This window comes from Symphodus melops, assembly GCF_947650265.1.
Source record: "Symphodus melops genome assembly, chromosome: 1".
NCBI classification, from domain to species: domain Eukaryota; kingdom Metazoa; phylum Chordata; class Actinopteri; order Labriformes; family Labridae; genus Symphodus; species Symphodus melops.
The window spans coordinates 10731561-10752448 of record NC_136691.1 but is presented as its reverse complement, the minus strand read 5'-3'; the positions used below and the strand labels follow the sequence as shown (position 1 = coordinate 10752448).

The window sequence follows — 20888 nt, the reverse complement described above, 5'->3', positions numbered from 1 at the left end:
TCAAAAAACTTTATTTGTCCCTAGGGGGCAATTATTGTGTGTCAGAAGCCAGTGACAGTTTGTCAGATATTTTGCAGGTGTGTTCAAGTTCACAAGATTTTTTTAGCGCTACGGAGCAGATGGCTGCAATCAATTTCCCCATTTGTTCTCAGACCGACTCCAAATATTCTTGTCCTTACACCTGGAATTAGGAAGTGGTGCAGCTATTTTCCTCTCATGACTTTGGGCTTTGGGGAAGTGTTGTGAGAATGATGATGTCTTGTCAGATGTGGCAGGCAAACAGTGGGCCAGCTGGTACGAGTGTGCCATCATGACAAAATAATAGCCATGCACGTCACCCCTAAGTCCAATCACAGTTACATTTGCAAGCTGTGAGTGCATTGGAGATGAAAATGACTCATCAGGAGATGTGAAGCTCCTAATTGTCGTCTGAAGGGAGGTGATATTGTGTTTATGGCTTGAGAGGTAAAAAACAGGATGTCTTTGTTTTTAAGTAATTTTTAATTTCAATGATAAGCGGAAACGGATGCTAATCCTAATTGAAACAGAAAAAACTAATTGTGTGAGTGCACAGCTTTCAAATATATCCCACCTTGCCTTCCTGAAAAAGAAGTCTCTTTTTCCCTGCCTCTCTGTCTGAGGATCCATTGTATCCCCTGCACTTGGAGCAGATGGTGTGGTATGGAGAGTGAAGTGCTGCTCTTTTGGCCAGGCCTGACAGAGTAACACCAGTCTGCCAGGGTTTCCCCCACAAGACCCTTGCTGCGTATACAACCAATGCTCTCTCTTTCCCTGAATCAGACAAAGTAGACAGGGTCTTTAAGGAGCCAGCTCAGTGTGGTTCAGCTTTTGCTGGCTTTGCTGTGTAGCCCTGAGGCCAAGGGCAATCCAATCTAGCAGCTGATGCCTTCTTCCCGCTCTATAGTTACAGCTACATCTGGACACTTGACTGATTTTAATGACCACAGCCACCCCTGTAGATCATAAATAATGTCAAGCAATGTATTTTGTCCGCTCAAGTGTAAACAGTCTTCATGAAAACTTGGGATTGTATCTTCTGTGTAATTTAAAGCCCTGTCTTGCAAGCACATGATGGAAACCCTTGCTGAAACAGCCTGAGGTTTTAACAAGCAGCCTGCCCCCCATCCCTGTTCCCTTTTTCAGTGTCTTATCCTCCAGATTGATATTATCAGATGCATTATACGGCCGTTAATTCACCATGGAAATGGCTTGGGCCGTTCAGTGGCGCAGATGTGTTTCAGTCCCCCCCATTGCTGGCTGTGTCCAAAGCCTCAGAGCCCCTCTTCTCCTCCTTCTTTTTGCATCTCCAAGGGTTTGGCAGCGGCAGAGAGGCTGGGGGGCAGGGGTGGAGCAGAGGGAGGAGGAGGGGGATGTAATTGAAGGTTGGAACCATACTATCCCTCAAGGTGCCCCCACCAGCCCATCTCCTTCATCTATGCTGTTCAATCCAGGCGATCCATTAGGAAGACAAGGCCTCTGACATGTATTTTTGAATATGGCCTGTGTGAGTGTGGAGGTTTTCATGTTGCTTGGGCCAGTGTTTGGTACCATCTTCCAGACCTTGTTCTGTCACTGATATGAAGCCAACTTTAGACAGTCATATTCAGGCTTGGCATGTGTTGTCGCCAAGCCATTAGGCCTTCTTGCCTGTCACTGGCGTTAACTGCTGTCTTTGTCTGTGATATGCAAATGTCTTCTTTTTTCTTCTTCCTTTTTTTGGTGGATGTTAGCATGGGGTGTAGGCAAAGGCGTTTGCTTACTTTGACTGTGAAATGAGCCGCCTTATGTAAAAGCATCGGCTGTTGTGCTGGCCAGCGTTTTATTTAGCGTGACGCTCTCACACCTGATACAGATGATGGTAATTGCAAACAAATGGTTTTGCTTTGGTGCACTGTCTTCAGCCCCCCTTGAGCAGTGCCGCATTCATGCCTGAAAGGAAATTTGCTTACCCTTCATCCAAATGATAATTTCTTGCCAAACTACTAACAACCATTAGCCAATCAAATCTTGTATTGTGTTCCTTGATCTTCCTTATGTTCTTTTTTTTTCAAACTCAGTTTGTAAGTTCCTTAATGGCAGAAATGTTCAGATCCAAGAGGGTCTTTCCCCTAATCACCTGAAGAAGGCCAAGCTCATGTTTTTCTACACCCGTTACCCAAGCTCCAATATGCTCAAGATGTTCTTTTCTGATGTCAAGGTAAGTCCAAACATGTTCTTCCTCTTCCTCTTTATTTATACCCTTAACAACAGTTCTCTTTTTGTTTTGGTGTATTTAACTGTCTGGATTTAAAAAGAAATCTATCATTTATAAATCAATATTACGAGCAGTATCAACTTCTAAATGCAGTATCTGGTTTTGCCTAATATGTCAGTAGTTCAATTTTACAACATTAAGACTACTTAAATTTGATTGGTTCAGGTAAATCATGAGAAAAAACCTAGAAAAACTACAACAGTGTAATACCAGCAGAGGTTTTTGTGATTGAAGCTAATGTGTATTTTAACCAATATTAAGTACATTTTATTGGAAACTTCTAATATTCAAGCCTACAAAATGTGAATCCGCATTAGAAAGAAAATAAATGATATCGGATTATCTCTGCACTTAACTTCTTCTTGAAGAAGTGTAAAGATAGGTAGCAATTTGTTGCCTGTTTTCTATTTCCTCTCTGCATTTTCAACTTATTATTATTTGTGATGTGAAAGCTTCAGTTGCCACGAACAGAATCCTTCTCTGTCTTTAAATAGGGCCCTTTCCCTAACTAAGATATGGTTTTATGCAAAAGATGAAAGAAGAGGAAGTTGAATGGGTTTACATGAGGGAGCTGGAGAGCCTATGAGTATTCTAAAGATAAAGACCAGGATGAGTAATGGAGGAGAGTAGAGGGCAGCGAGGAGGATGGATTCTGGAGACGGAGGGGTGATTATTTGAGCAGGTGTAGGGAAAACGGTTTGGAAAAAGAGAGGGAGGAAGAGAATGGAAAATGGCGAGGATGAGCATTAAATTGAAGGGGAGCTTAGAGACGGAAGTTTGGTGAACAAAGCCCAATATGTAAGCTGCACAAAACACAACAACAACAAAACAATAGCCGTTGTAGTGTGCACTGCCCAGTTTGTTTGTGGTGATGTTTGTGTGTGTGTGTGTGCGCCGCTCTCAGACCATACGGAGGGGTAAACACTGTGACATATCCAGGCCATCTTATTCAAATCAGAGATAAAGGTCCCCCTTTTTTCTCCAGCTGCCCTCTCTTGGATGCTTGTGTCACAAAACCAATGTCTGTGGCAGCAGATGATAGGGCAAGTTCAAAAGAGTTTGTCACCTGCAAACACTGATTGGTTACAAAACCCACATTGGTGTAATTTACTGTTAGAACACAGCAACAATTGCCATTTAAGATTACAACCACTTTGTTTCACTGACTAATCATTACTAAGTAGGTGGCCTCTTCATGAATAGCCTCATCAGATACTTAAATAAGGTCAAGATAGTTAAGGGGATTATGAGTCACATTGGTTTGTTTTTGTTTTCAGAGGAAGACAATGGTCTATGGCTTTAAGTTAGTAGACATGTATGGGAATGAGACTGACGATCTAATGAGATTCAGTGAGCTAGGCCTCTTAGAGAGCGGCTGTCCTCAGACTTAAGTCTTGAAGGCTAATCAGGTCTTGACTGTCAAGGACCTAATGAACGTGGGAAGTGGGTTGCCCTTACAACCAGGGGACGCCTTAGCTGTTGTTCTCCTCGACTAAGCTCTTTTTAAGACTAGTCTGACTTTCTTGTGACTTTTGGTGTTTCTGAAATGTTTTGACAGATGCATCATAATACCATTGTTGAAACTGCTGATGACTGTCCAAAGAATCACTATCTGTCTTTAAGAAGTCTCATAATTAGACAAGACATCGCTATAATGAGGGGGGAATATTTATAGTAGATTAAAGAAAAGATTAAAAATATTCGGTCAATTAAAAAAAGTCAGCAAAAGTTAACTGTAAGTTGATTTACGTCATGTTTGGTGTATCTGGCTGTATGGTTTTTAGAAGTAAATTGTTAGCAGAACCAACCCAAGACAAAAACACCTTGCTTCTTTTGTCCATATGTGGCTCTTATCATATTGGGACATGTCATGTGCTGTGGTGTACCAGAGGTCAGGAGGGTTTTCCCCTTTTTCTATATGTCATTCCTTCTCCTTTCTTTTTTTCGCTGATGATGGTGGTGGTGGCGGCATGGTATGTGTGCCCTCAGTGGGGCCGGCGAGAAAGAAAAGCCTGCCGCTGGATTTGAGTCGCTGCAGTAACAAAAGCCCGCTTTCCAGGGCCGCTTTTTGTGTGCAGTCAGCCAATAGGCAGCCGGAGATTATCTCCCACAATTCACCCCTGCGAAAACAGGAAACGTTGGAAAGCCCTGATGACTGTGAAGGGGCTTATGAGCAAGAGCGAGAGAGAGGGAGAAAGAGAGAAAGAGAGTGAGGCCCGTACAGGCTTCTCTGTCTTTCTGCCCTTCTCTTGGGTTGTTCTGGATGTAGCTTAGAACTGTGAGGTCACCTGTGTGCTTTCTGTTCCATTGTTTTGTCACTATGTCAGAGACAAAGTTGGCAAGTGACCCACTTCATCAAAATAAAGCAGAATTTGCATCTGTAACACCAATTTCATTTCATATATTGTAAAAAAAAAAAAAAAAAAGATAAGCGTGTGCAGAACTGCTTAAATACCATGAGCAGGTGAACGAATTTAGTTTAGGCTAAGGAGGCTTGAGTGTTTTCCCGTTCTGGACCTAAGTGTGCGCCTGTGCACGAGCATAACATACGTGCCGTGTGCATGTGTGTGTGCCACCTTCTATCGTACTCTGTTAGCACTAAGCGCTGACCTTTCACAGGCTCTTGAGTGTGAGTGTGAGAAACATGCTCTTGCCGTCGCTCTCTCATCTGGCTCTCAGTCCGATGCGCACACACTAATATGCTAAACACACACAGACGCACATTTTCCTCCCTGCGTCTCATGTCTTTGCTGGCTGACCCCTGCCAGCTCTTATTAAGTTGCTGCAGTTATGTGCTCCTTTGAACCCATTCCCTCCTTTTACGCTGAACACACTCGTCCTTAGCTGCTATCGGGGTCCTCTGACCCCCCCCCCCCCCCCCCCACCAGCAACCTAATGAACCAAGACTGCTGGAAACTGCAGGGGGTGTGTGCCAAAATTGAGTCCCTGAGTGTGCAGATGCAATATAATTCAGTGTATTTACCTACAGTAAATACTGAATCCTTTGTGTGCTGCGCTGCTGTTATTGAGCTGCAGTTCTGTTTACTTGAACAGGAACTAATACATCTTCTCCTGAGCGGTCGGTATAATAAAGTAATCCTTGTCCAAAGTGACAAATCTATCCGTCACTCAGCTGCAGTGACACCAAAGGTCTCTTGCATGAGCGATGGTAACTCTTTCACTGCCTTTAATTTAAGAATGTGGTGCTCAATCTTGCACGCACTCAATAGGCCTGTATACATCAACACATGTCTTAGATGCACAGCTAGCATGATTTTTTTTGTTCTGATATCACACATGGAAAAAAAAAGGTTTAGATGACGCTAACATCTTGCCCAAAATTGTTTTTTTTTTTGTGCTCTGTCACACTCCGACTGTCTGCCTCATTGTGTGTGTTTAAGAATAGCCCGTGCAGCCGGTGTATTTGTAAGTGTCAGTAGTTTGTTTGTTTGACACTCCGATGTCACGACCCCAGCTTGCTGACTGCTCACGTTCCAAACCCTCTTTGCCCCCCCATCCCCACCACTACCACCACCAGCGAAACACCATTGTCCGACAGCACTGACCTGCACCCGTCCTCCTCTCCTCCCTCCCTCATTTCCCTATTTATGCTCACCCTGCACTTTACGACAGCCACCACACCACCCCTCCTCCTTCCAAACGCCCCCCCCCCCCCGCCAAACAATGTCAAGCAGACTTATACTGTTTTCCACTCTGCCATTATGTCATCTATGTATCGCTCCTGAAAGGCACGGCCGCCTCTTTCTCTAACCCGTTCCCCCCTGATTCGCCAACTTGTCTGCCTGTCCTTGCCCTCCCATCCTCATGTGTTTCTTGCTTGCTTTTTTTATTTTTTTTTTTATCTGACTGCGGACTGCAGATCGTGGAGAGTGCGTGTGCATGTTTGTGCGTGGCTGTGTGTGTTATCAAACAATGGCCAGTGCCTAATCTCCATGTCAAAACTGCTCTGCCTCCCCAGTGAGCAGTCTGCTCAGCGTTTAGTAGTGTTTTGTCCCCCCATTCTTCCAGTGCCACAAAAAGAGCAGAGGGGAGGGAGTGACAGCGTGTGTGTGTGTGTGTGTGTGTGTGTGTGTGTATGGTTGTGTATGTGGACGGAGGGAGCGGGTGATGGTAATGAGTATCAAAAATATCACAGGCTATAATTTATCAGAGGTTATATCTGGGTTGACTGCGTAGAGACGGTGTTGTCGTTTTTGAGCTTTTTAGGGATTCAATTAAGACTTTTAGAGGAGTATTTAAGGGTGACTGCACTGGGTTAGTCCTTATCAAGTCTTTTGGATGTTTAGACAGTGTGTTTTCTCTGCTGAAACCAGGCGGAAAAAAGAGCTGCCACCCAGCCGAGCCTCTTAATAGGTTTATCTCCTCCTATTGAATCCAGCCGAGCAGCACAGATCAGATAGCCACAATCTTCTGGTATCTTCCTTTCTTTTTCTTTTTCTTCTCTTCTTTCTTTCTTTCTGCTTGGGAGGGGTGAGGAGAGGGGAGCAGAATCAGGGTGTAATTGGTGAACGGGGTTAAGTACATGTTTGAGCCCCCTGTGGGCCGGGGCGCTTCAGATGATGACTTAATCGTTTTTCTGGTCAATTATGTGTTTGCGGTCTCGCACTATCCCCCCCCCCCCTCCCTCCTTTCCACCTCTCTCTCTCTCTTTCCTTTCTGAGGGTTATGACAGGGGGAGGTCTGCTCCCAGCGGGGAAGATGAACCACACACACACACACACAGACACAGCTCCCCCTTCACTTCTTGCTGGCTGTCTTACTTAATGTCTCTATTATCTTCCCTCTGTCCACAACTTGTAATCTTTCTTGCATTATCTTTTTTTTCTTCTTTTACAACTCTTTTAAGTTCTTCCCTCGCTTCTAAATTTCCCGATGTCAAACTAAGCACTCTCATCCTTTCACGCACACTAACATCTGATGTCTTGATCAGGTTTAGACAATGTTTTTTCCAATTGCATTCCGATGTCTTCGGATCTCAGTAGACTTTTTTTTTTTTTTTTCAAACCGACACTCGATCGTCTTTTCCTTCTCTCATTCCAGTTTAACCGCTGCATAACCTCCCAGCTGATCAAGTGGTTCAGCAACTTCCGGGAGTTCTACTACATTCAGATGGAGAAGTTTGCCCGCCAGTCAATCAACGATGGAGTGACTGGCAACGAGGAGTTGAGCGTCAGCCGCGACTGCGAGCTTTTCCGCGCACTCAACATGCACTACAACAAGGCCAACGACTTCGAGGTAAGCACTGACACTTGAAGCTAATTTAAAGCAGATTAAGTCATACACTGTCTGTTCCCTAATAAGGCAGCAAGTGCACCTCATTTACAGTCTTTATTTTATTGAACCTAACACTTAGGGATGCAGTGACACCAGCTCATTGTGTCCTCTGTGACCGTCTCCATGCCCAGTCTGAGTGTCTTGAAATCCTGCTGTACTCTGCCCACAACTATTATTGTATATATTATTGGTCCTTTAAATTACAAGTCAAGAATAATGAATCCTCAACTGTATTTAGTAATTCACATTCTTTTTCTCCAAACTATGTATTTTAAAGTACTCCTGTGTAAAGATGTGAGGAACTCTCATCTGATGAGGAAGAAAAGTTACCTACGCTTTGTTGGTTTTGCTTCTTCCCCACCGTTGTTTCCCCTGAGTGGTTCTCAGTATTTATGTGTGTGTGTGTGTGTGTGTGTGTGTGTGTGTGTGTGTGTGTGAGAAAGGCTGTTTTTGCGAAACCCTTTTACTTCCCTGTGCTCATTTACCTAATTGTCTGTGGTGAGATGTTTTTGTGTGCCTCCCAGTGTATTGTTATCATTAATATACAGCAGGTCACGTCACCTTTAATACATTTCTTTTCATACACTTCTCCTTTTGCCTCTAAAAGAAGTGTGTGTGTGTGTGTGTGTGTGTGTGTGTGTGTGTGTGTGTGTGTGTGTGTGGTGGGGGGGGGGGGGTGCTTCAGGATTGCCAGTGCTCTCTCAATGTCAGCTGACAATAGACCTTTAAAAGGTTTGGGCTAAGAAGGACCTGGAGTGATCTGGGTTTGTGTGTGTGTGTGTGTGTGTGTGTGTGAATATGTTCTTGTGTGTTTGTGAAAAAGATGGAGTCTATGTATGAGAGCGTATGTGTGTGTTTTTGTGTGCGTGTGTGTGTGTGTGTGTGTGTGTGTATGTGCATGAGTGTTTTGTTGTTGCTGCATTTCCCAGTGTCCTGTTCACCTCGAAGTGTACAGCCGTCCCTTGGACCGGCCTGGCATGCTGGCAAAGCACTTCTCTGGTGTGTGTGTGTGTGTGTGTGTGTGTGTGTGTGTGTCACTTTGAGGGGGGAAAAATCTCACTGTTATCAAGGTTAAGCGTCCTACTGTTTTAGTGAGAGGAAGGGGAGAGAAAGAGGGGGAGAGGGGGAAGAGGGAGATGGATAGATAGGGGATAGAGGGTGAGAGCTCAGAGACAAAGGAGAGAGAGATGAAGGGAGGGAGGGGGGAGGAAGGAGAAAGGGAATCGGGGGGAATGGAAAGGGGAGAAAGAAGGGTATAGGGAGAGAGGGGGAAAGAGAGATGATGTGCAGGAGAGAAGTGCCCTTGCGAGCAGTGGGAGTTTTGCAGTGCTCACATTTAAAGTGGTTCTCCCGCTTTCTCTTTATCTCTCTCTGTCCGTTATTTGTCCACTGGGGCTCCTCTCTGTGCACCCAAACACACACACACACACACTTTGCTACATCCATCTTCATCCCTCTTAAGGGAGGCTTTGAAAAACTCTGGCAGGCAGAAGCACTCGTACATATGAGGTCTCAATCACCCCAAAGTCCATCAGAGCAGAAAAATGACATGACTTCTTCTGCTCAGCAGCTCATGAAGAAACATCTTTTTGGTGAGAAGGAAGACGATTAAATCAAGAAGATAAAAAGGCCTTTACTAGAAACAAAAGTGTAGATTTTAAACCTGGCAAGGTTTAAAAAAAAAAAAAAACTGTAAGGAAAATATGTAAGAGGATAACAGTTATTTTTTTGTATCATTCAATTCAAAAAACTTTATTTGTCCCCCTGGAGCCAATTCAAAGTCACTTTACCCAATGAATGATTTATCATCTTTCAAGAGCTTGTTTCATATCAAACTTTCCCCTGCTCATATTAAAACTCTGGCATGTTCTTAAAGGAAAAGGAAGTCCCTTTAGGGCAAATATCTTTGTTTTTGTCATAAAGGAGATAGGAGATGCATTTTAAGCATGTATTCTTTGACAAAACATTTCAACATAATTCAATCATTTCAACAGCTAAAGCTCACATCTACAAAATCTTCCTTACGTTTTAATCCAGAAAAAATAAGAAGTGATAATCCATCTTCATGGCTTGACAGCAAACTGCTCGACTAAAGACCTCTGTTCCCTTTTAAGTTTCTTCTGAGTGAGAGTTTAACAAAGTTTAAGTTCCTGCCTCATATTTGTAGTTGTGACTTTTAGACACAAGTCACGTATTAAGATCTGTTAAACTCAGGACAAAAAAACTGTCACTCTCTTTTACAGTTTCTCCTGAAAACAATCTTTTATTCTTCTATTGGAAGAAACTGTCCAGTACAAATTTGTGCCTCAACAATAGGCGATTGAATAAGTGTCCTTAAGACTGTCCAAATGTTCCATACGTTCCAATCCAATGTGTTTTTACACTATAAAATGTTATTTACAAGAGTGAAAGAAACAAAAACTTCTGAAGCTTCCATCATATTTTTAACAAAACCTGGCATAAGCCAAGAAGAGAGAGCACTGTCTAAAGTACACAAACATGCTGGCAACACTTTGGTACTGAAACATTGCCAACATATTTGTGCAATTTGGACAGTGTGCAGGAGTTTGCCTGACACTTTGGCGATTACACAGAAAATGTTACGACACATTTCTACATTGTGGTTCTATCGAAACATGTAACAACAACGTTTGATTTTTTGTTTAAATATCTGACATGGTTACTAACCTAAATGTAACTACCAGAGGGGTTTTTGAAGACAGAAAATCCATCCAGTGTTTCTTCGACAAGTGTGCAGGACTCTGTTAACTGGTTGGATAAAACCATGGCAATTACAACCACCACTATGGTTAAAGAAAAAAAAAAAAAAACTTTTTACATGCAGCACTCAACTAAAGTGCAGTGCGTGCGACGTTGCCATCTTTACCCCCCCCCCCTGTGTCTTTCTGAGTCACATCTCAGACAATCCCATCATTCATCTCTTGGCACCAGGAAGCTGCTGTTGAAACAGGCTTGAGGGGAACAGCCTATTTGCATATATAAATGTGAAAATTTGCAAGAAGACAGACAGAGAGGAAAAGAGTGCGGGAGGCCAGGTGAATAAGTCTCCTGTTGGCCGAGGAGGAGGAGGAGGTGCAGCGGTGGTGGAGGAGCGATGGAGGGAGGGGAGGTGTTTTGCATATTAAGGTTTTTTTTTTGCTGGGCAGGTGTCTGAGAGATACAGGAGCTGATTAGAGTTTAGCACAAGGAAAATTTGCCCAGCCATGCAAATTCTAACCCCCCTGACAAACCAACCGCCTTGGTGAGCATGAAGACTCTGTGTGTAAGTGTTTGTGTGTGAGTGTGCGTGCGCGCGTGTGTGTGTGTGTGTGTGTGTGTGTGTGTGTGTGTGTGTGTGGGTGTTATTTGTGTGTGTATGACAGCGTGGGTTTTAGAGTTTTTTGATGTTTGTGTGGGACTGGTGTGTTTGTGTGTGTTACATATGTGCATAGACATATTTGTTATGTCTTTCAGTCTTGTGCGTGCATGTGTGTGTGTGTGTGTGTGTGTGTGTGTGTGTGTGTGTGTGTGTGTGTGTGTGTGTGTGTGTGTGTATGTGTGTGAGTCATAGAGGTAGAAAGATGGAAATGTACTGGATGTGTATCAGGATGCCCCCAAGGCCCTTTTCTGTGGATCTCTCCCCTTTCTCCTCCACCTCCTCCTCCTCCTCCTCCTCCTCCTCTTCCTCCCCTACCTGCCTGCACCACCACTTGAAACATGAGCCTACGCAGATTCAGCAAGCACACAAACACACTCGCACCAAGTTTTCCCTTTGCCAGATTCTGCATCATCAAAGTTCCATCCACCTTGGTGGCGTCTTTGGAATGAATATGTCCTCTGTTTCAGCCATCACACACACAAACATTTACACACACACACACACACACACACACACACACACACACACACACGTCTGTGGCCTTTCTTGTTTGATGCTAATCTGCTCTGTCACTGTGCTGGCCTAATACGCTCCCCATCTCCCTCCCAGCTCCTCTTTTGTCGCGATTGTTTCCCTTTTCCCTTTCATATCCCTCCTCCCTCGCGTCGTTCTCTCTTCCTTCTGTTGCCTCTTTCCTTTCATTCTTTCATCCTCCTCTTTTGCATGTCTTCCGTTATCCCCCCTTTCCTCCTCCTCTCCCTCGCTTTTAGCCCCATTAGGAAGTTTTAATGGCATAATTGTCACATTCCTTCTGGCACAATGAACACCAGCAGTAATTAAAGAGCTCGGCGTTAATTACCTAGACCCCGGCTCTCTACTTTCCTCTTTTCTCAGCCCCCCCTCCGATCCTCCCCTCTCTTCTTCTCTTTCTTCTACGCTTCTCATTCACTCTGTCCGTTGCCCATCAAAGTACTCCGAAAACACACACACACACACACACACACACCGGCCTCCCAAAGCCTTGACTTTGAGCGAGCAGCGCTTTCATGTGAAACTCAAGTGAAAATTCTCGCTTAGTGTCCTTTTCTTTTTTACTTCGGAGCCCCCCTCTGTCTGTCTTTGAACCCCCAATGACAACACACTTCATCTTTCATAAAGACAGGAATGTGTGTGACCTCGTAATGGGTTAGAAGAGAGAGAGAGAGAGAGAGAGAGAGAGAGAGAGAGAGAGAGAGAGAGAGAGAGAGAGAGAGAGAGAGAGAGAGAGAGGCAGTTTTATGATGGCTCTGGGAATCTCTCAGATTTCCATAAGACAGACCAGGCCAAGTTTCTTCTGTCAGTGACCACTCCTCCCACAGAGGACACACACACACACACACACACCTGGGCATTTAAAAGAGGAAGTCCCTATGATCTCCATGTGAGAGGGTGGTACCAGCGAACGTGGTGAGAAGCCTTCATCCACACACACACACACACACACACGCAAGTATTGTGTGTCCTCTCTTATCAGCTGCTCTTTGTCCTTTTGAAAGACATCTCACTCCTTTTGTCCCTCTTCCTCCTTTGTCCATCCATCCGTCTGTCATCCCTCTATTTCAGCCTATTACGCCCTTTCCAAAGACGCCTTGTAGTTTTTCATCTCGTGACCAAACATTAAAGGAAAACATATTCAAGTTCAACTTTTTCTATCCCATTCCCACACCTCGCCGTTTTCCTTTTTCCACTGGATCCTGTCTTCCTCCCTCCTTTCATCCCTCTATCAACCCATGTTCCTCCCTCTGTTTTTCCACATTCTCTCTTTCTCCATATTTTTCTTTTTCATCCAGCTTTTCCTCCCCTTGTCCATCTCCCTCCTTTCTGCTTTCTCTGTGTCCCTCCGACTCTCCATCCATTACCAGAGCCACAGAGAGCTGCGAGCAGATGCTGTCTGTCCAACCGCCTTGCCCCATAGCATTGTGTGCTTCACCTCTCCTTCCCCCTTTGCTCCCTCGTTCCTCCTCTTCATGTCCCTCTCGGGGGCTCCATTTGTTCTCCACCCAGAGAGGCTAATGTCTGTTTTCTCCTCCTCCTCCATCTCCTCCTGATTTTTTCCCCTCCCTGTCTTGCACATCTTCATTTGCTGTCCTTTTTTAGGGAGGGGGATTCAGGAGGGCACAGTGTGTGTGTGTGTGTGTGTGTGTGTGTGTGTGTGTGTGTGTGTGTGTCTGTGTGTGTGTGTGTGTGTGTGTGTGTGTGTGACGCTTGACCGGGGTTCGACCTCGTGGGGGATCTGAGGGGAAAAGGGCACGGCCGTTTGACTTGGTGTAAAATCAAAAGGCGCAGATTTGAAAACAAAGATTTTTGAAACACTTAAGTGTCTAAAAACACACACTTGCACACAGGTGTGATGTTCTCAGAAAAAAAGGCTCTAGGGTTCCCTTTGAAGAGCGATTGAAGACAAAAAGAAGCAGAAGATAGAAGACGAGGGATGAAAAAGTGGGGGGTATAGATTTAGGATCAGAGCTGCCAAAAATACAACCGATACAGCAATTTGCCAGTGGGTTTATTTCAACTACACACACACACACACACACACACATCCGCTAAACTGCTTTCTCCCCCTCATTCCCCTGTTCTCTATCCCTCCTCCTATTAAGACTTTCCTACACCAAACTATCACGCATGCATGTTACACATCATACACAGCAGCAAACAACGAATGAAGTGTCCGCTGTCCTCGTACACGCACCGACACATCCTCAGCGTCCCGCCTCCTCTGAGATGCCACAATTATGGCTGTAATGATGACCTGAGGAGAGGGGCTCACTTCACCTGGTGTGCGCACATTTATCACCTTCAATGGAAACTGAATCAGAAACGGGAAGACAGTCACAAGGCTTGAAATGCTTATGTCGCTTTTTTTCCCTTTGGACCTTAACAACGACTAACTTTGTGGTGTTAAAAAACGTTTTTACTACAACTTGAAAAAAAAAGTGTGAGTGATAGTTTTGGGGGATATTCATCCAGGCTTGGGGATGAGTACTGCTACTGGCCTTGAGTATACTGGTCAGACTTTGGTGCATTCAAAATATTCCAATCAACAAGTCTTTCAAGACACAATTCATGATATGCTTAATGAACCAACACAAATATTGCCCATGCAATCAGCATATTTCAAAGGCAACTCAAAGCAAATGGAATCAAGCCAACATGTTGCCCTCAGGTGTACCATTAACAAGACTCTGACCAATCTTTAGACGTATCTCCTGCGCTCCACTCTGGGCATTATTTCTGACTTGTCTTGGCTTTTTCATTCTTGTAGTGAGAAGAGTAAAGGCAAGAAAAGAAGAGCAAGCAGGATCATCTGCCTCTCTGTGAATAGCCGGGGGCGATTGAGGGCCCCCAGTTGACGTAGCCTGACAGGTCTTTTCTTCAACGCAAAGTGTGTGCATGTGCGTCTGTGTGTGTGTGTGTGTATGCGTGTGTGCATGTAAGAATAAGCCACTTTATTCTGCGCACTGATTAAATGACTGGAGCTGTGTGTGTGTGTGTGTGTGTGTGTGTGTGTGTGTGTGTGTGTGTGTGTGTGTGTGTGTGTGTAAAGCCTGGGGGCACCAGGGGTGGTAAGGAATCACTTAAACATAAAGAACTACATGATCATCTCTCCTTTTCTCACCTGCTCCCTTCTACACACACACACACACGCACACACACACACACACACACACACACACACACAGAAGTTTCCTCTCACTGTGATGGTCCGACACTTGCTTCCCCCTTGCTCAATCCTCTTCCTCTCCCTTCTTCTCCTCTCTCCTTCTGTCCCTGGTCACCTTGTGAGGGGCAGTCTGCTTTGTGGCACAGCTGCTGATTATGTCATTATTCTGGACCATTTTGGTCTCCCTCCGAGTGTGTGTGTGTGTGTGTGTGTGTGTGTGTTCATGTGTGTGTGTGTGTGTGTGTGTGAGTGAGACTAATGAAGCGTGGCAAAGGGACTCATGCCAAAATGACCAGGGTGTACATCAGATCTGCAGATGTGTCCAAGCAACTCCCCCCCTCCCACACACGCTTACACCAAACACACACTTCCCATTTCCCCAACTGATGCCGTACTCTCCCTCCTTCAATCAAATCTGCACGTTTTCCCTTATTTTTCTTTCTTCTGCTGCCATCGTGTTCTCTACTTCCTTTCTCCTTCCATTCATCCACCCGTCTTCCATCCTCCCTCCTTCGCCACAGCTCCTTGCTCGCCATCCTTCATTGTTCCCCCCGCCCACCCACACCCTCCTTCCCCTCCTAGCCTTCTATTCTTCCTCTCCCTCCCTCCCTCCCTCCCTCCCTCGATTCTCCTCCTCTCCAGATGTCCTGTTCCTATCTTCCAGACTCCCTTGCTCCTTTCTTTCCCTTCTGCCTCCTGCTCTCTCCGTCTCTCAGAGCCGGTTTGACTTCCTGACCTCCAGAGGCCCTGTTACAGGACTCCATGAACATACACCCCCCCCTTACCCCCATCCTTTAGATCACTTGCTCAGCCTGTGGCCGCCATACAAGCTCACACAATGAATTTTTTAGACCCGCAATAAGGGGTGAAAAGTGATTTCTTGCTTCCCCTGCTGTTTTCAATTCTTCAGAGTATTTTTTCTGGCGTCCCTCAATTTCTTTAGCTTGATATAAGGCGAGCAACCACTGCCACAACCCCCAATCGCTATAGAACATGGGTAAAGCAAGAGAGGAGGAAAGACATGTCAAAAAGGCCCTGTGTGTGTGTGTGTGTGTGTGTGTGTGTGTGTGTGTGTGTGTGTGTGTGTGTGAGAGAGAGAGAGAGGGGGTTGAGGCAAGTAAAGGTAGAGGGAGGGGTGAGGAAGATGGGATAGGAGAGCGACTTCATCAGCATCTTTGACCCTGTCCCGTCCTTGACTCCCTGGTGGAGGTGCACCTTGAGAAGAGCCCATGTGACTCCAGCTTGCATGCTCACATACGTGTACACACACACACACACACACACACACACACGCACCAGACAGTAAGATACACTCGCAAACACGTACATGGATACACAACAGTCCCTCAAGGCTTCATGTTCTCAAGGCTATCAGTCGAGTGAGGGTGGCTGGTGTTTGCTCAGCTTTAAGGCCTATTTCCCGTCCCAGAAGTCACTTCAGCAAGACGAAAGACAAAGACAAAAAACAAAAACATGCCAATGATGACAAAATTGAGATGAATTTAGGAAAGGTGGAAGACTAAGAACTTAATAAAATGTTGCACTTGGAAAGGAAATGATCCAGCAAAGGATTCTTCCTTTTTACTGTGACTCTTCCTTTCTGTTTCTCTGCTTGTTGGCTGGGCTCTCCTTTTTTTTTTTTTTTTTTTTGGCTTCTTCTTATCAGCAGGAGAAGAGGGGGGCAGGGGACAAGTGCAGCAAGGGGTAGGAAGAAAGGGGACATGGGTTGTGTTTGCCTAAAGTGACAGTCTAGTCCAAGGGCTTATCAAGGCCTTTGTAGATTATTGATCAGAACAGATACGTGAGGCACAGGGGGACGTATGTGAGTGTCAGTTCGAGGTTCGGGAAGCTCTGGCTTGACTCACTGAAATGTCACAACCACGCTCGAATCTTGTTTTTCAAACGTATGTTTCACTGTCAGCAGAACCAAGAATTTTCTTAAGATGCAGTAAATGCAGAGGAACATAACACAAATACATTTCGCAAAGAAATCGATAAATTCTCTTCTCAGACAGACAGAAACCAGACCTTCCAGGATCTTAATACATCACAGACGCAGAGACTAACTCAAGTTATGTTTGTTCCTGCAGTATACCACAAGTTGAGTCTTTGATACGACACAATCCTTAGATCCTTAGATTCTTTGTGCATTGAAAGCTTCAAAAGAAGACCTTCTCATTTTCTAGACGTACTTAGTTTAAACAAAGTCTTCATTAAAAAACGGTTACTGACAACTCTCAGGCCAGTTACAACCTGTTCTGGGTTTTTTTTGCCAAATGATATGTGCCACAAAAAAATTCAAAAATTCAATTCTCTCTAAAAGTTGAAGCAATATAAGACATGTTAGGATGCAACAATAAAAGTTGGAGAAATCCTAAAAAGCCAGACAAGCTGGTACGCTATGGCTGAACATGGATGGGAAGTGTTGGTATTCCCAGGCCCAGTTGGAGTTAGGAATTAACCTGGCCGGCAGCGGGGGCTCATATTGTGTCCCTGCATTTCATCCTTCAAGGCTGCAGCTTGCTCGCAAACACACTGACTTACACACACACACACACACACACACACAGCCTTATCTTCCAGGGTCTCGTCTTGTTTGGCCAACGCTGTGCAAATAGAAGGTGCAATACATCTCCTGACAGTTCCCAAACGCAAAGAGGGAGAAACATGTTGGCCAAACAAACAAGCCAACCCTGAGTCACCAAGAGAGAAGAGATTTCTCAGGCTTTAACCGAAACACACGCAAAGACACACACACACACGCAAAGACACACACACACACACACACAAAGACACACACACGCACACACACACACACTTGCGCCCCGTGTGTGCTTAACAGTAGCCTTTATTCAAGGGCTCGGGCCTCTGGCTACCTTTTTAAACGTTTGTCTAAGCAGTCTTAAGACGGGGGCAGTGGCTGGACTGAATAGCTCCCAGCAAGCCGTCCACAGGCTCCTATTGTCCTCCGTCATATTTTATTATCTCATCAAAAAGCAGGAAATCCGATTCCCTCTCTCTGAAAAAGAGCTTATCCTCCTGTCTCAAAGCAACCTGTCACGAGAGAGGGAGATGGAGAGGTGGAGAGAGTTGTGGGGGAGAAGGGGAGTCAGTGAATACGAGTGATTAACTGCCTCGTCGCTGCCTCTCGTCAGAACAGACCCTTTGCTTTCTTTCTTTCTTTCTTTCTTTCGTCCTTCCTTCTTCACTGATGACAATTACTACATACACGGCACAATGCAAAGGGTAGGATAGTGCGTAGCTTTTTCTCTTTCTCCATCCCCCCCCCCCCCCCACTGTATTATCTCTCGTATTGTGTTACACAGAGCATCAATATCCCTTTTCATGAATGCTTTTGTTTTTGATCCCCTCTTTCAGCCACACACACACTGATTCATTCATTTCACACCTCCTTATAGAGAAAAAAACCCCACTTTTTTTCCCCCCACATGATCAGGGCTTAACATGTCACCAACAGTAGGTTGGTGGCACGTAGTACTTTTCTAAAAAGCCTAGAAAAAGCAGCAGCCATCTGATTGTCTACACTGACGTTGAAACCGAGGTGACCGAAAGTTTTCTACCTAAAATTACTGCCACACAACCTCTCATGACTGAGCGTTTTCCAAAACCATCCCTTTTTTTTTTTTTTTTTACACCCAGACTCACCGCTTACCACACGAGAACAAATATTACCAATAATGTGTGGCCTCACTGTCTGTCACCTTCAGCCCTAACTCGCTCAATAATCCAATCCTTAATCATCCTTCTCCTTCTTCCTGCCTCTTTCCCTCCCTCCATCTCTAGTCCCCTCTTTGTACATCTGTCCTTTAATTTTGCTCTCTACTGAGAAGTTGTTAAAAACCCTATGAAATATGTATGAAGGATTGTGAGCCACGCGATTGGCCCCATTTACTGGACAGCCGAGCAAATGAACGGCCACACTGGATAATCCCCCACAATGCCTCAGGAACAAAGGCCCAACAGCTGACCCTAGAGAGAGAGAGAGAGAGAGAGAGAGAGAGAGGGTGAGGGGAGAAGGGAGGGGTTGCAAACAGTTAAAGGCCCACTGCTTGCTCACATACAAGACTCCGAAAAACAAAGGCTTGTGGGACAGGAATAACTCTCCGTTTGCTGTCGCTCCGCTATCTCTCCTTAGACTCCTTTTCAGCCCCTCCTTCTCCTGCCATTCTCTCCCTCCCTCCCGTTCTCTCTCTCTCTCTCTCTCTCTCTCTCTCTCTCCCCTCGCTCGCTCAGTCAAGAGGATCTGAAATACCAATACCCTTTTCTCCTTGACATTGCTTTCTCCTTGCAGTCAGCGTTTTGCTGTCCTTTTATAGTCAAAACGTCAGGAGAAATTCCATGCAGGAATATTCTTAGTAATGCGGCACTCCCTGCGTCTAACAGCGAGGGCGCCGCGTCGCAACTGGCCGGTTAGAGAGGTCTTCTGGGAAAAGCGACGCATACGCCACAAAGACACAGAGTTGCCCTTACGCTGGGGTCATTGTGCCAGTACTTCAGAGACGTCAACAGCCCAAACAATGAATTATACACACTTCAGAGGGGGATTCAATATTTGGGGAATTGGGTTAGCTTGTGCCTTTTCGCTCTCTCTTTTTGGCACACACACACACACACACGCGCACACACACATAGAAGCTCCTTATTTATGTTTCACCTGTTCTCTTGAGCAGCGGCCGCAGACATGCCCACACACAACACACACACGGGTATCTTAGCCACCATTCATCACCCTGAGGGGGGCGGCTGGCTGTCCCACATGTGCATAAGTGTGTGTGTGTGTGTGTGTGTGTGTGTGTGTGTGTGTGTGTGTATGGGAAGAAGCATGCCTGTGTGTAAATGCCCTGTGTGTGTGTTCCAGTGGCCACTAACCTTGCTGTGTCCTGACACTCCTGATGAGTATCTGCAGGACACTGGAGGAGAGGAGAGGAGCGGAGTGCGCACTGTCAGGCGTTTGGGCAAGCTAACGCTGCTGTATGTGTGTGCGCGTCTCTGAGAGAGTATGTGTGTGTTAGTGTGTGTGTGTGTGTGTGTGTGTGCGAGCATCAAGGGAGGCGGGCAGGGAGACAGTCAGCATTATCCAAGCAGGTGACCCCTGAAGGCTGTGTCGCCCCGGAGCTTTGAGTCGAGGAAACTCAGCCAAACACACCCGGGTATCTATTGTGTGTGTGTGTGTGTGTGTGTGTGTAGGTGTGTGTGTGTGTGTGTGTGTGTGTGTAGCATTATGTCGTACTCTGTAACAGTACAGGATGTGTCATCTCCTTGGCACAAGGAGGTGTGCGCACTGGTGTGTGTGCTCACGCTTGCATGAGTGTGTGTGTGTGTGTGTGTGTGTGTGTGTGTGTGACAGAGTGTTGGCTTGGGGGAAGGTGTCACAGATCTTTGCCAGACTAATCATCTCCATGGTGTCGGTGAACGCTGCTGTCAGGGACACTAAAGAGGCGGCATGTCTCCCCGTTCCCAAAGCATTTAGTACTTCCTCTTTCGCCAGCACCTCTCCGCCGCTCTTCACTCAGCTCCGCTCACTTGTTTGGTCACAGATTTACAGTGGGAGTGGGACTCATAAAGATGTCACCCTCACCCATGTTGTGAGGAGGGGAAGTCAGAGGTGTGAGAAACCTGAGAATTCAGAAGAAGAGACTTTTCTCAGGCCGACAGCTTTTAAGGAAGTACATACTCAAGACCCGGGAGATTTATGGTTTTACATCCACAATGAAAACATGAAAATGTCGTACAAGGGAGAAGGGAAAAGCTCTGCTGTAAAATGATAAAGAGACGCAGGGTAGTATGTCTTTGATGCCTTCAGGGTCACTCTGACCAGAGCTTAAAGAGCAAATGGAAGGTAAACAAGACTAAACCTCGCCTGATAGTGCCTGTTGAATTAGTTATCCTTTATTTTAAATGTTCTAAATACAAAAGGGCTCAATTTTGGAGAGAGAACATTTCTATTATAACATGGAGGGGGGGGTTACTATGGCTCAATGTGCATTGGTAGGGAGTCTGAGCGCTCTCATCATATTGGATTTAGATTGTTTCAATCATCTTACATTTCTTTTTACCATTTGTTCAGAGCCTCGGCGCAGTTCGTGCAGTCGAAGAGACTGGAAATAAGCAGCCATAAAAAATTGGGTCTTTTTGTGTAATGTCAATAAATTTGCTCAACCCACCAGTTAGAAAGCATTGACTCCAGACAAGACAAAAAACAAACAAACAGGGAA

The 20888-nt window shown here is 45.4% G+C and overlaps 1 protein-coding gene and 1 long non-coding RNA gene across 3 annotated transcripts in view; one reads left to right on the top strand and one right to left on the bottom strand.

Moving 5' to 3' along the window:
* Positions 1 to 20888, bottom strand: part of LOC306824010 — an 80689-nt gene that overhangs the window by 36198 nt on the left and 23603 nt on the right. The gene's annotated exons all lie outside the window — the stretch shown is intronic.
* The window catches only part of LOC306823999 (prospero homeobox protein 1-like), a 30188-nt gene that overhangs the window by 7621 nt on the left and 1679 nt on the right, over positions 1 to 20888 (top strand). Inside the window, exons 3-4 of the mRNA XM_079343957.1 lie at positions 2111 to 2218; positions 7337 to 7531. Of these exons, the coding sequence (XP_079200083.1) occupies positions 2111 to 2218; positions 7337 to 7531 (303 nt within the window). The remainder of the gene's footprint in view (positions 1 to 2110; positions 2219 to 7336; positions 7532 to 20888) is intronic.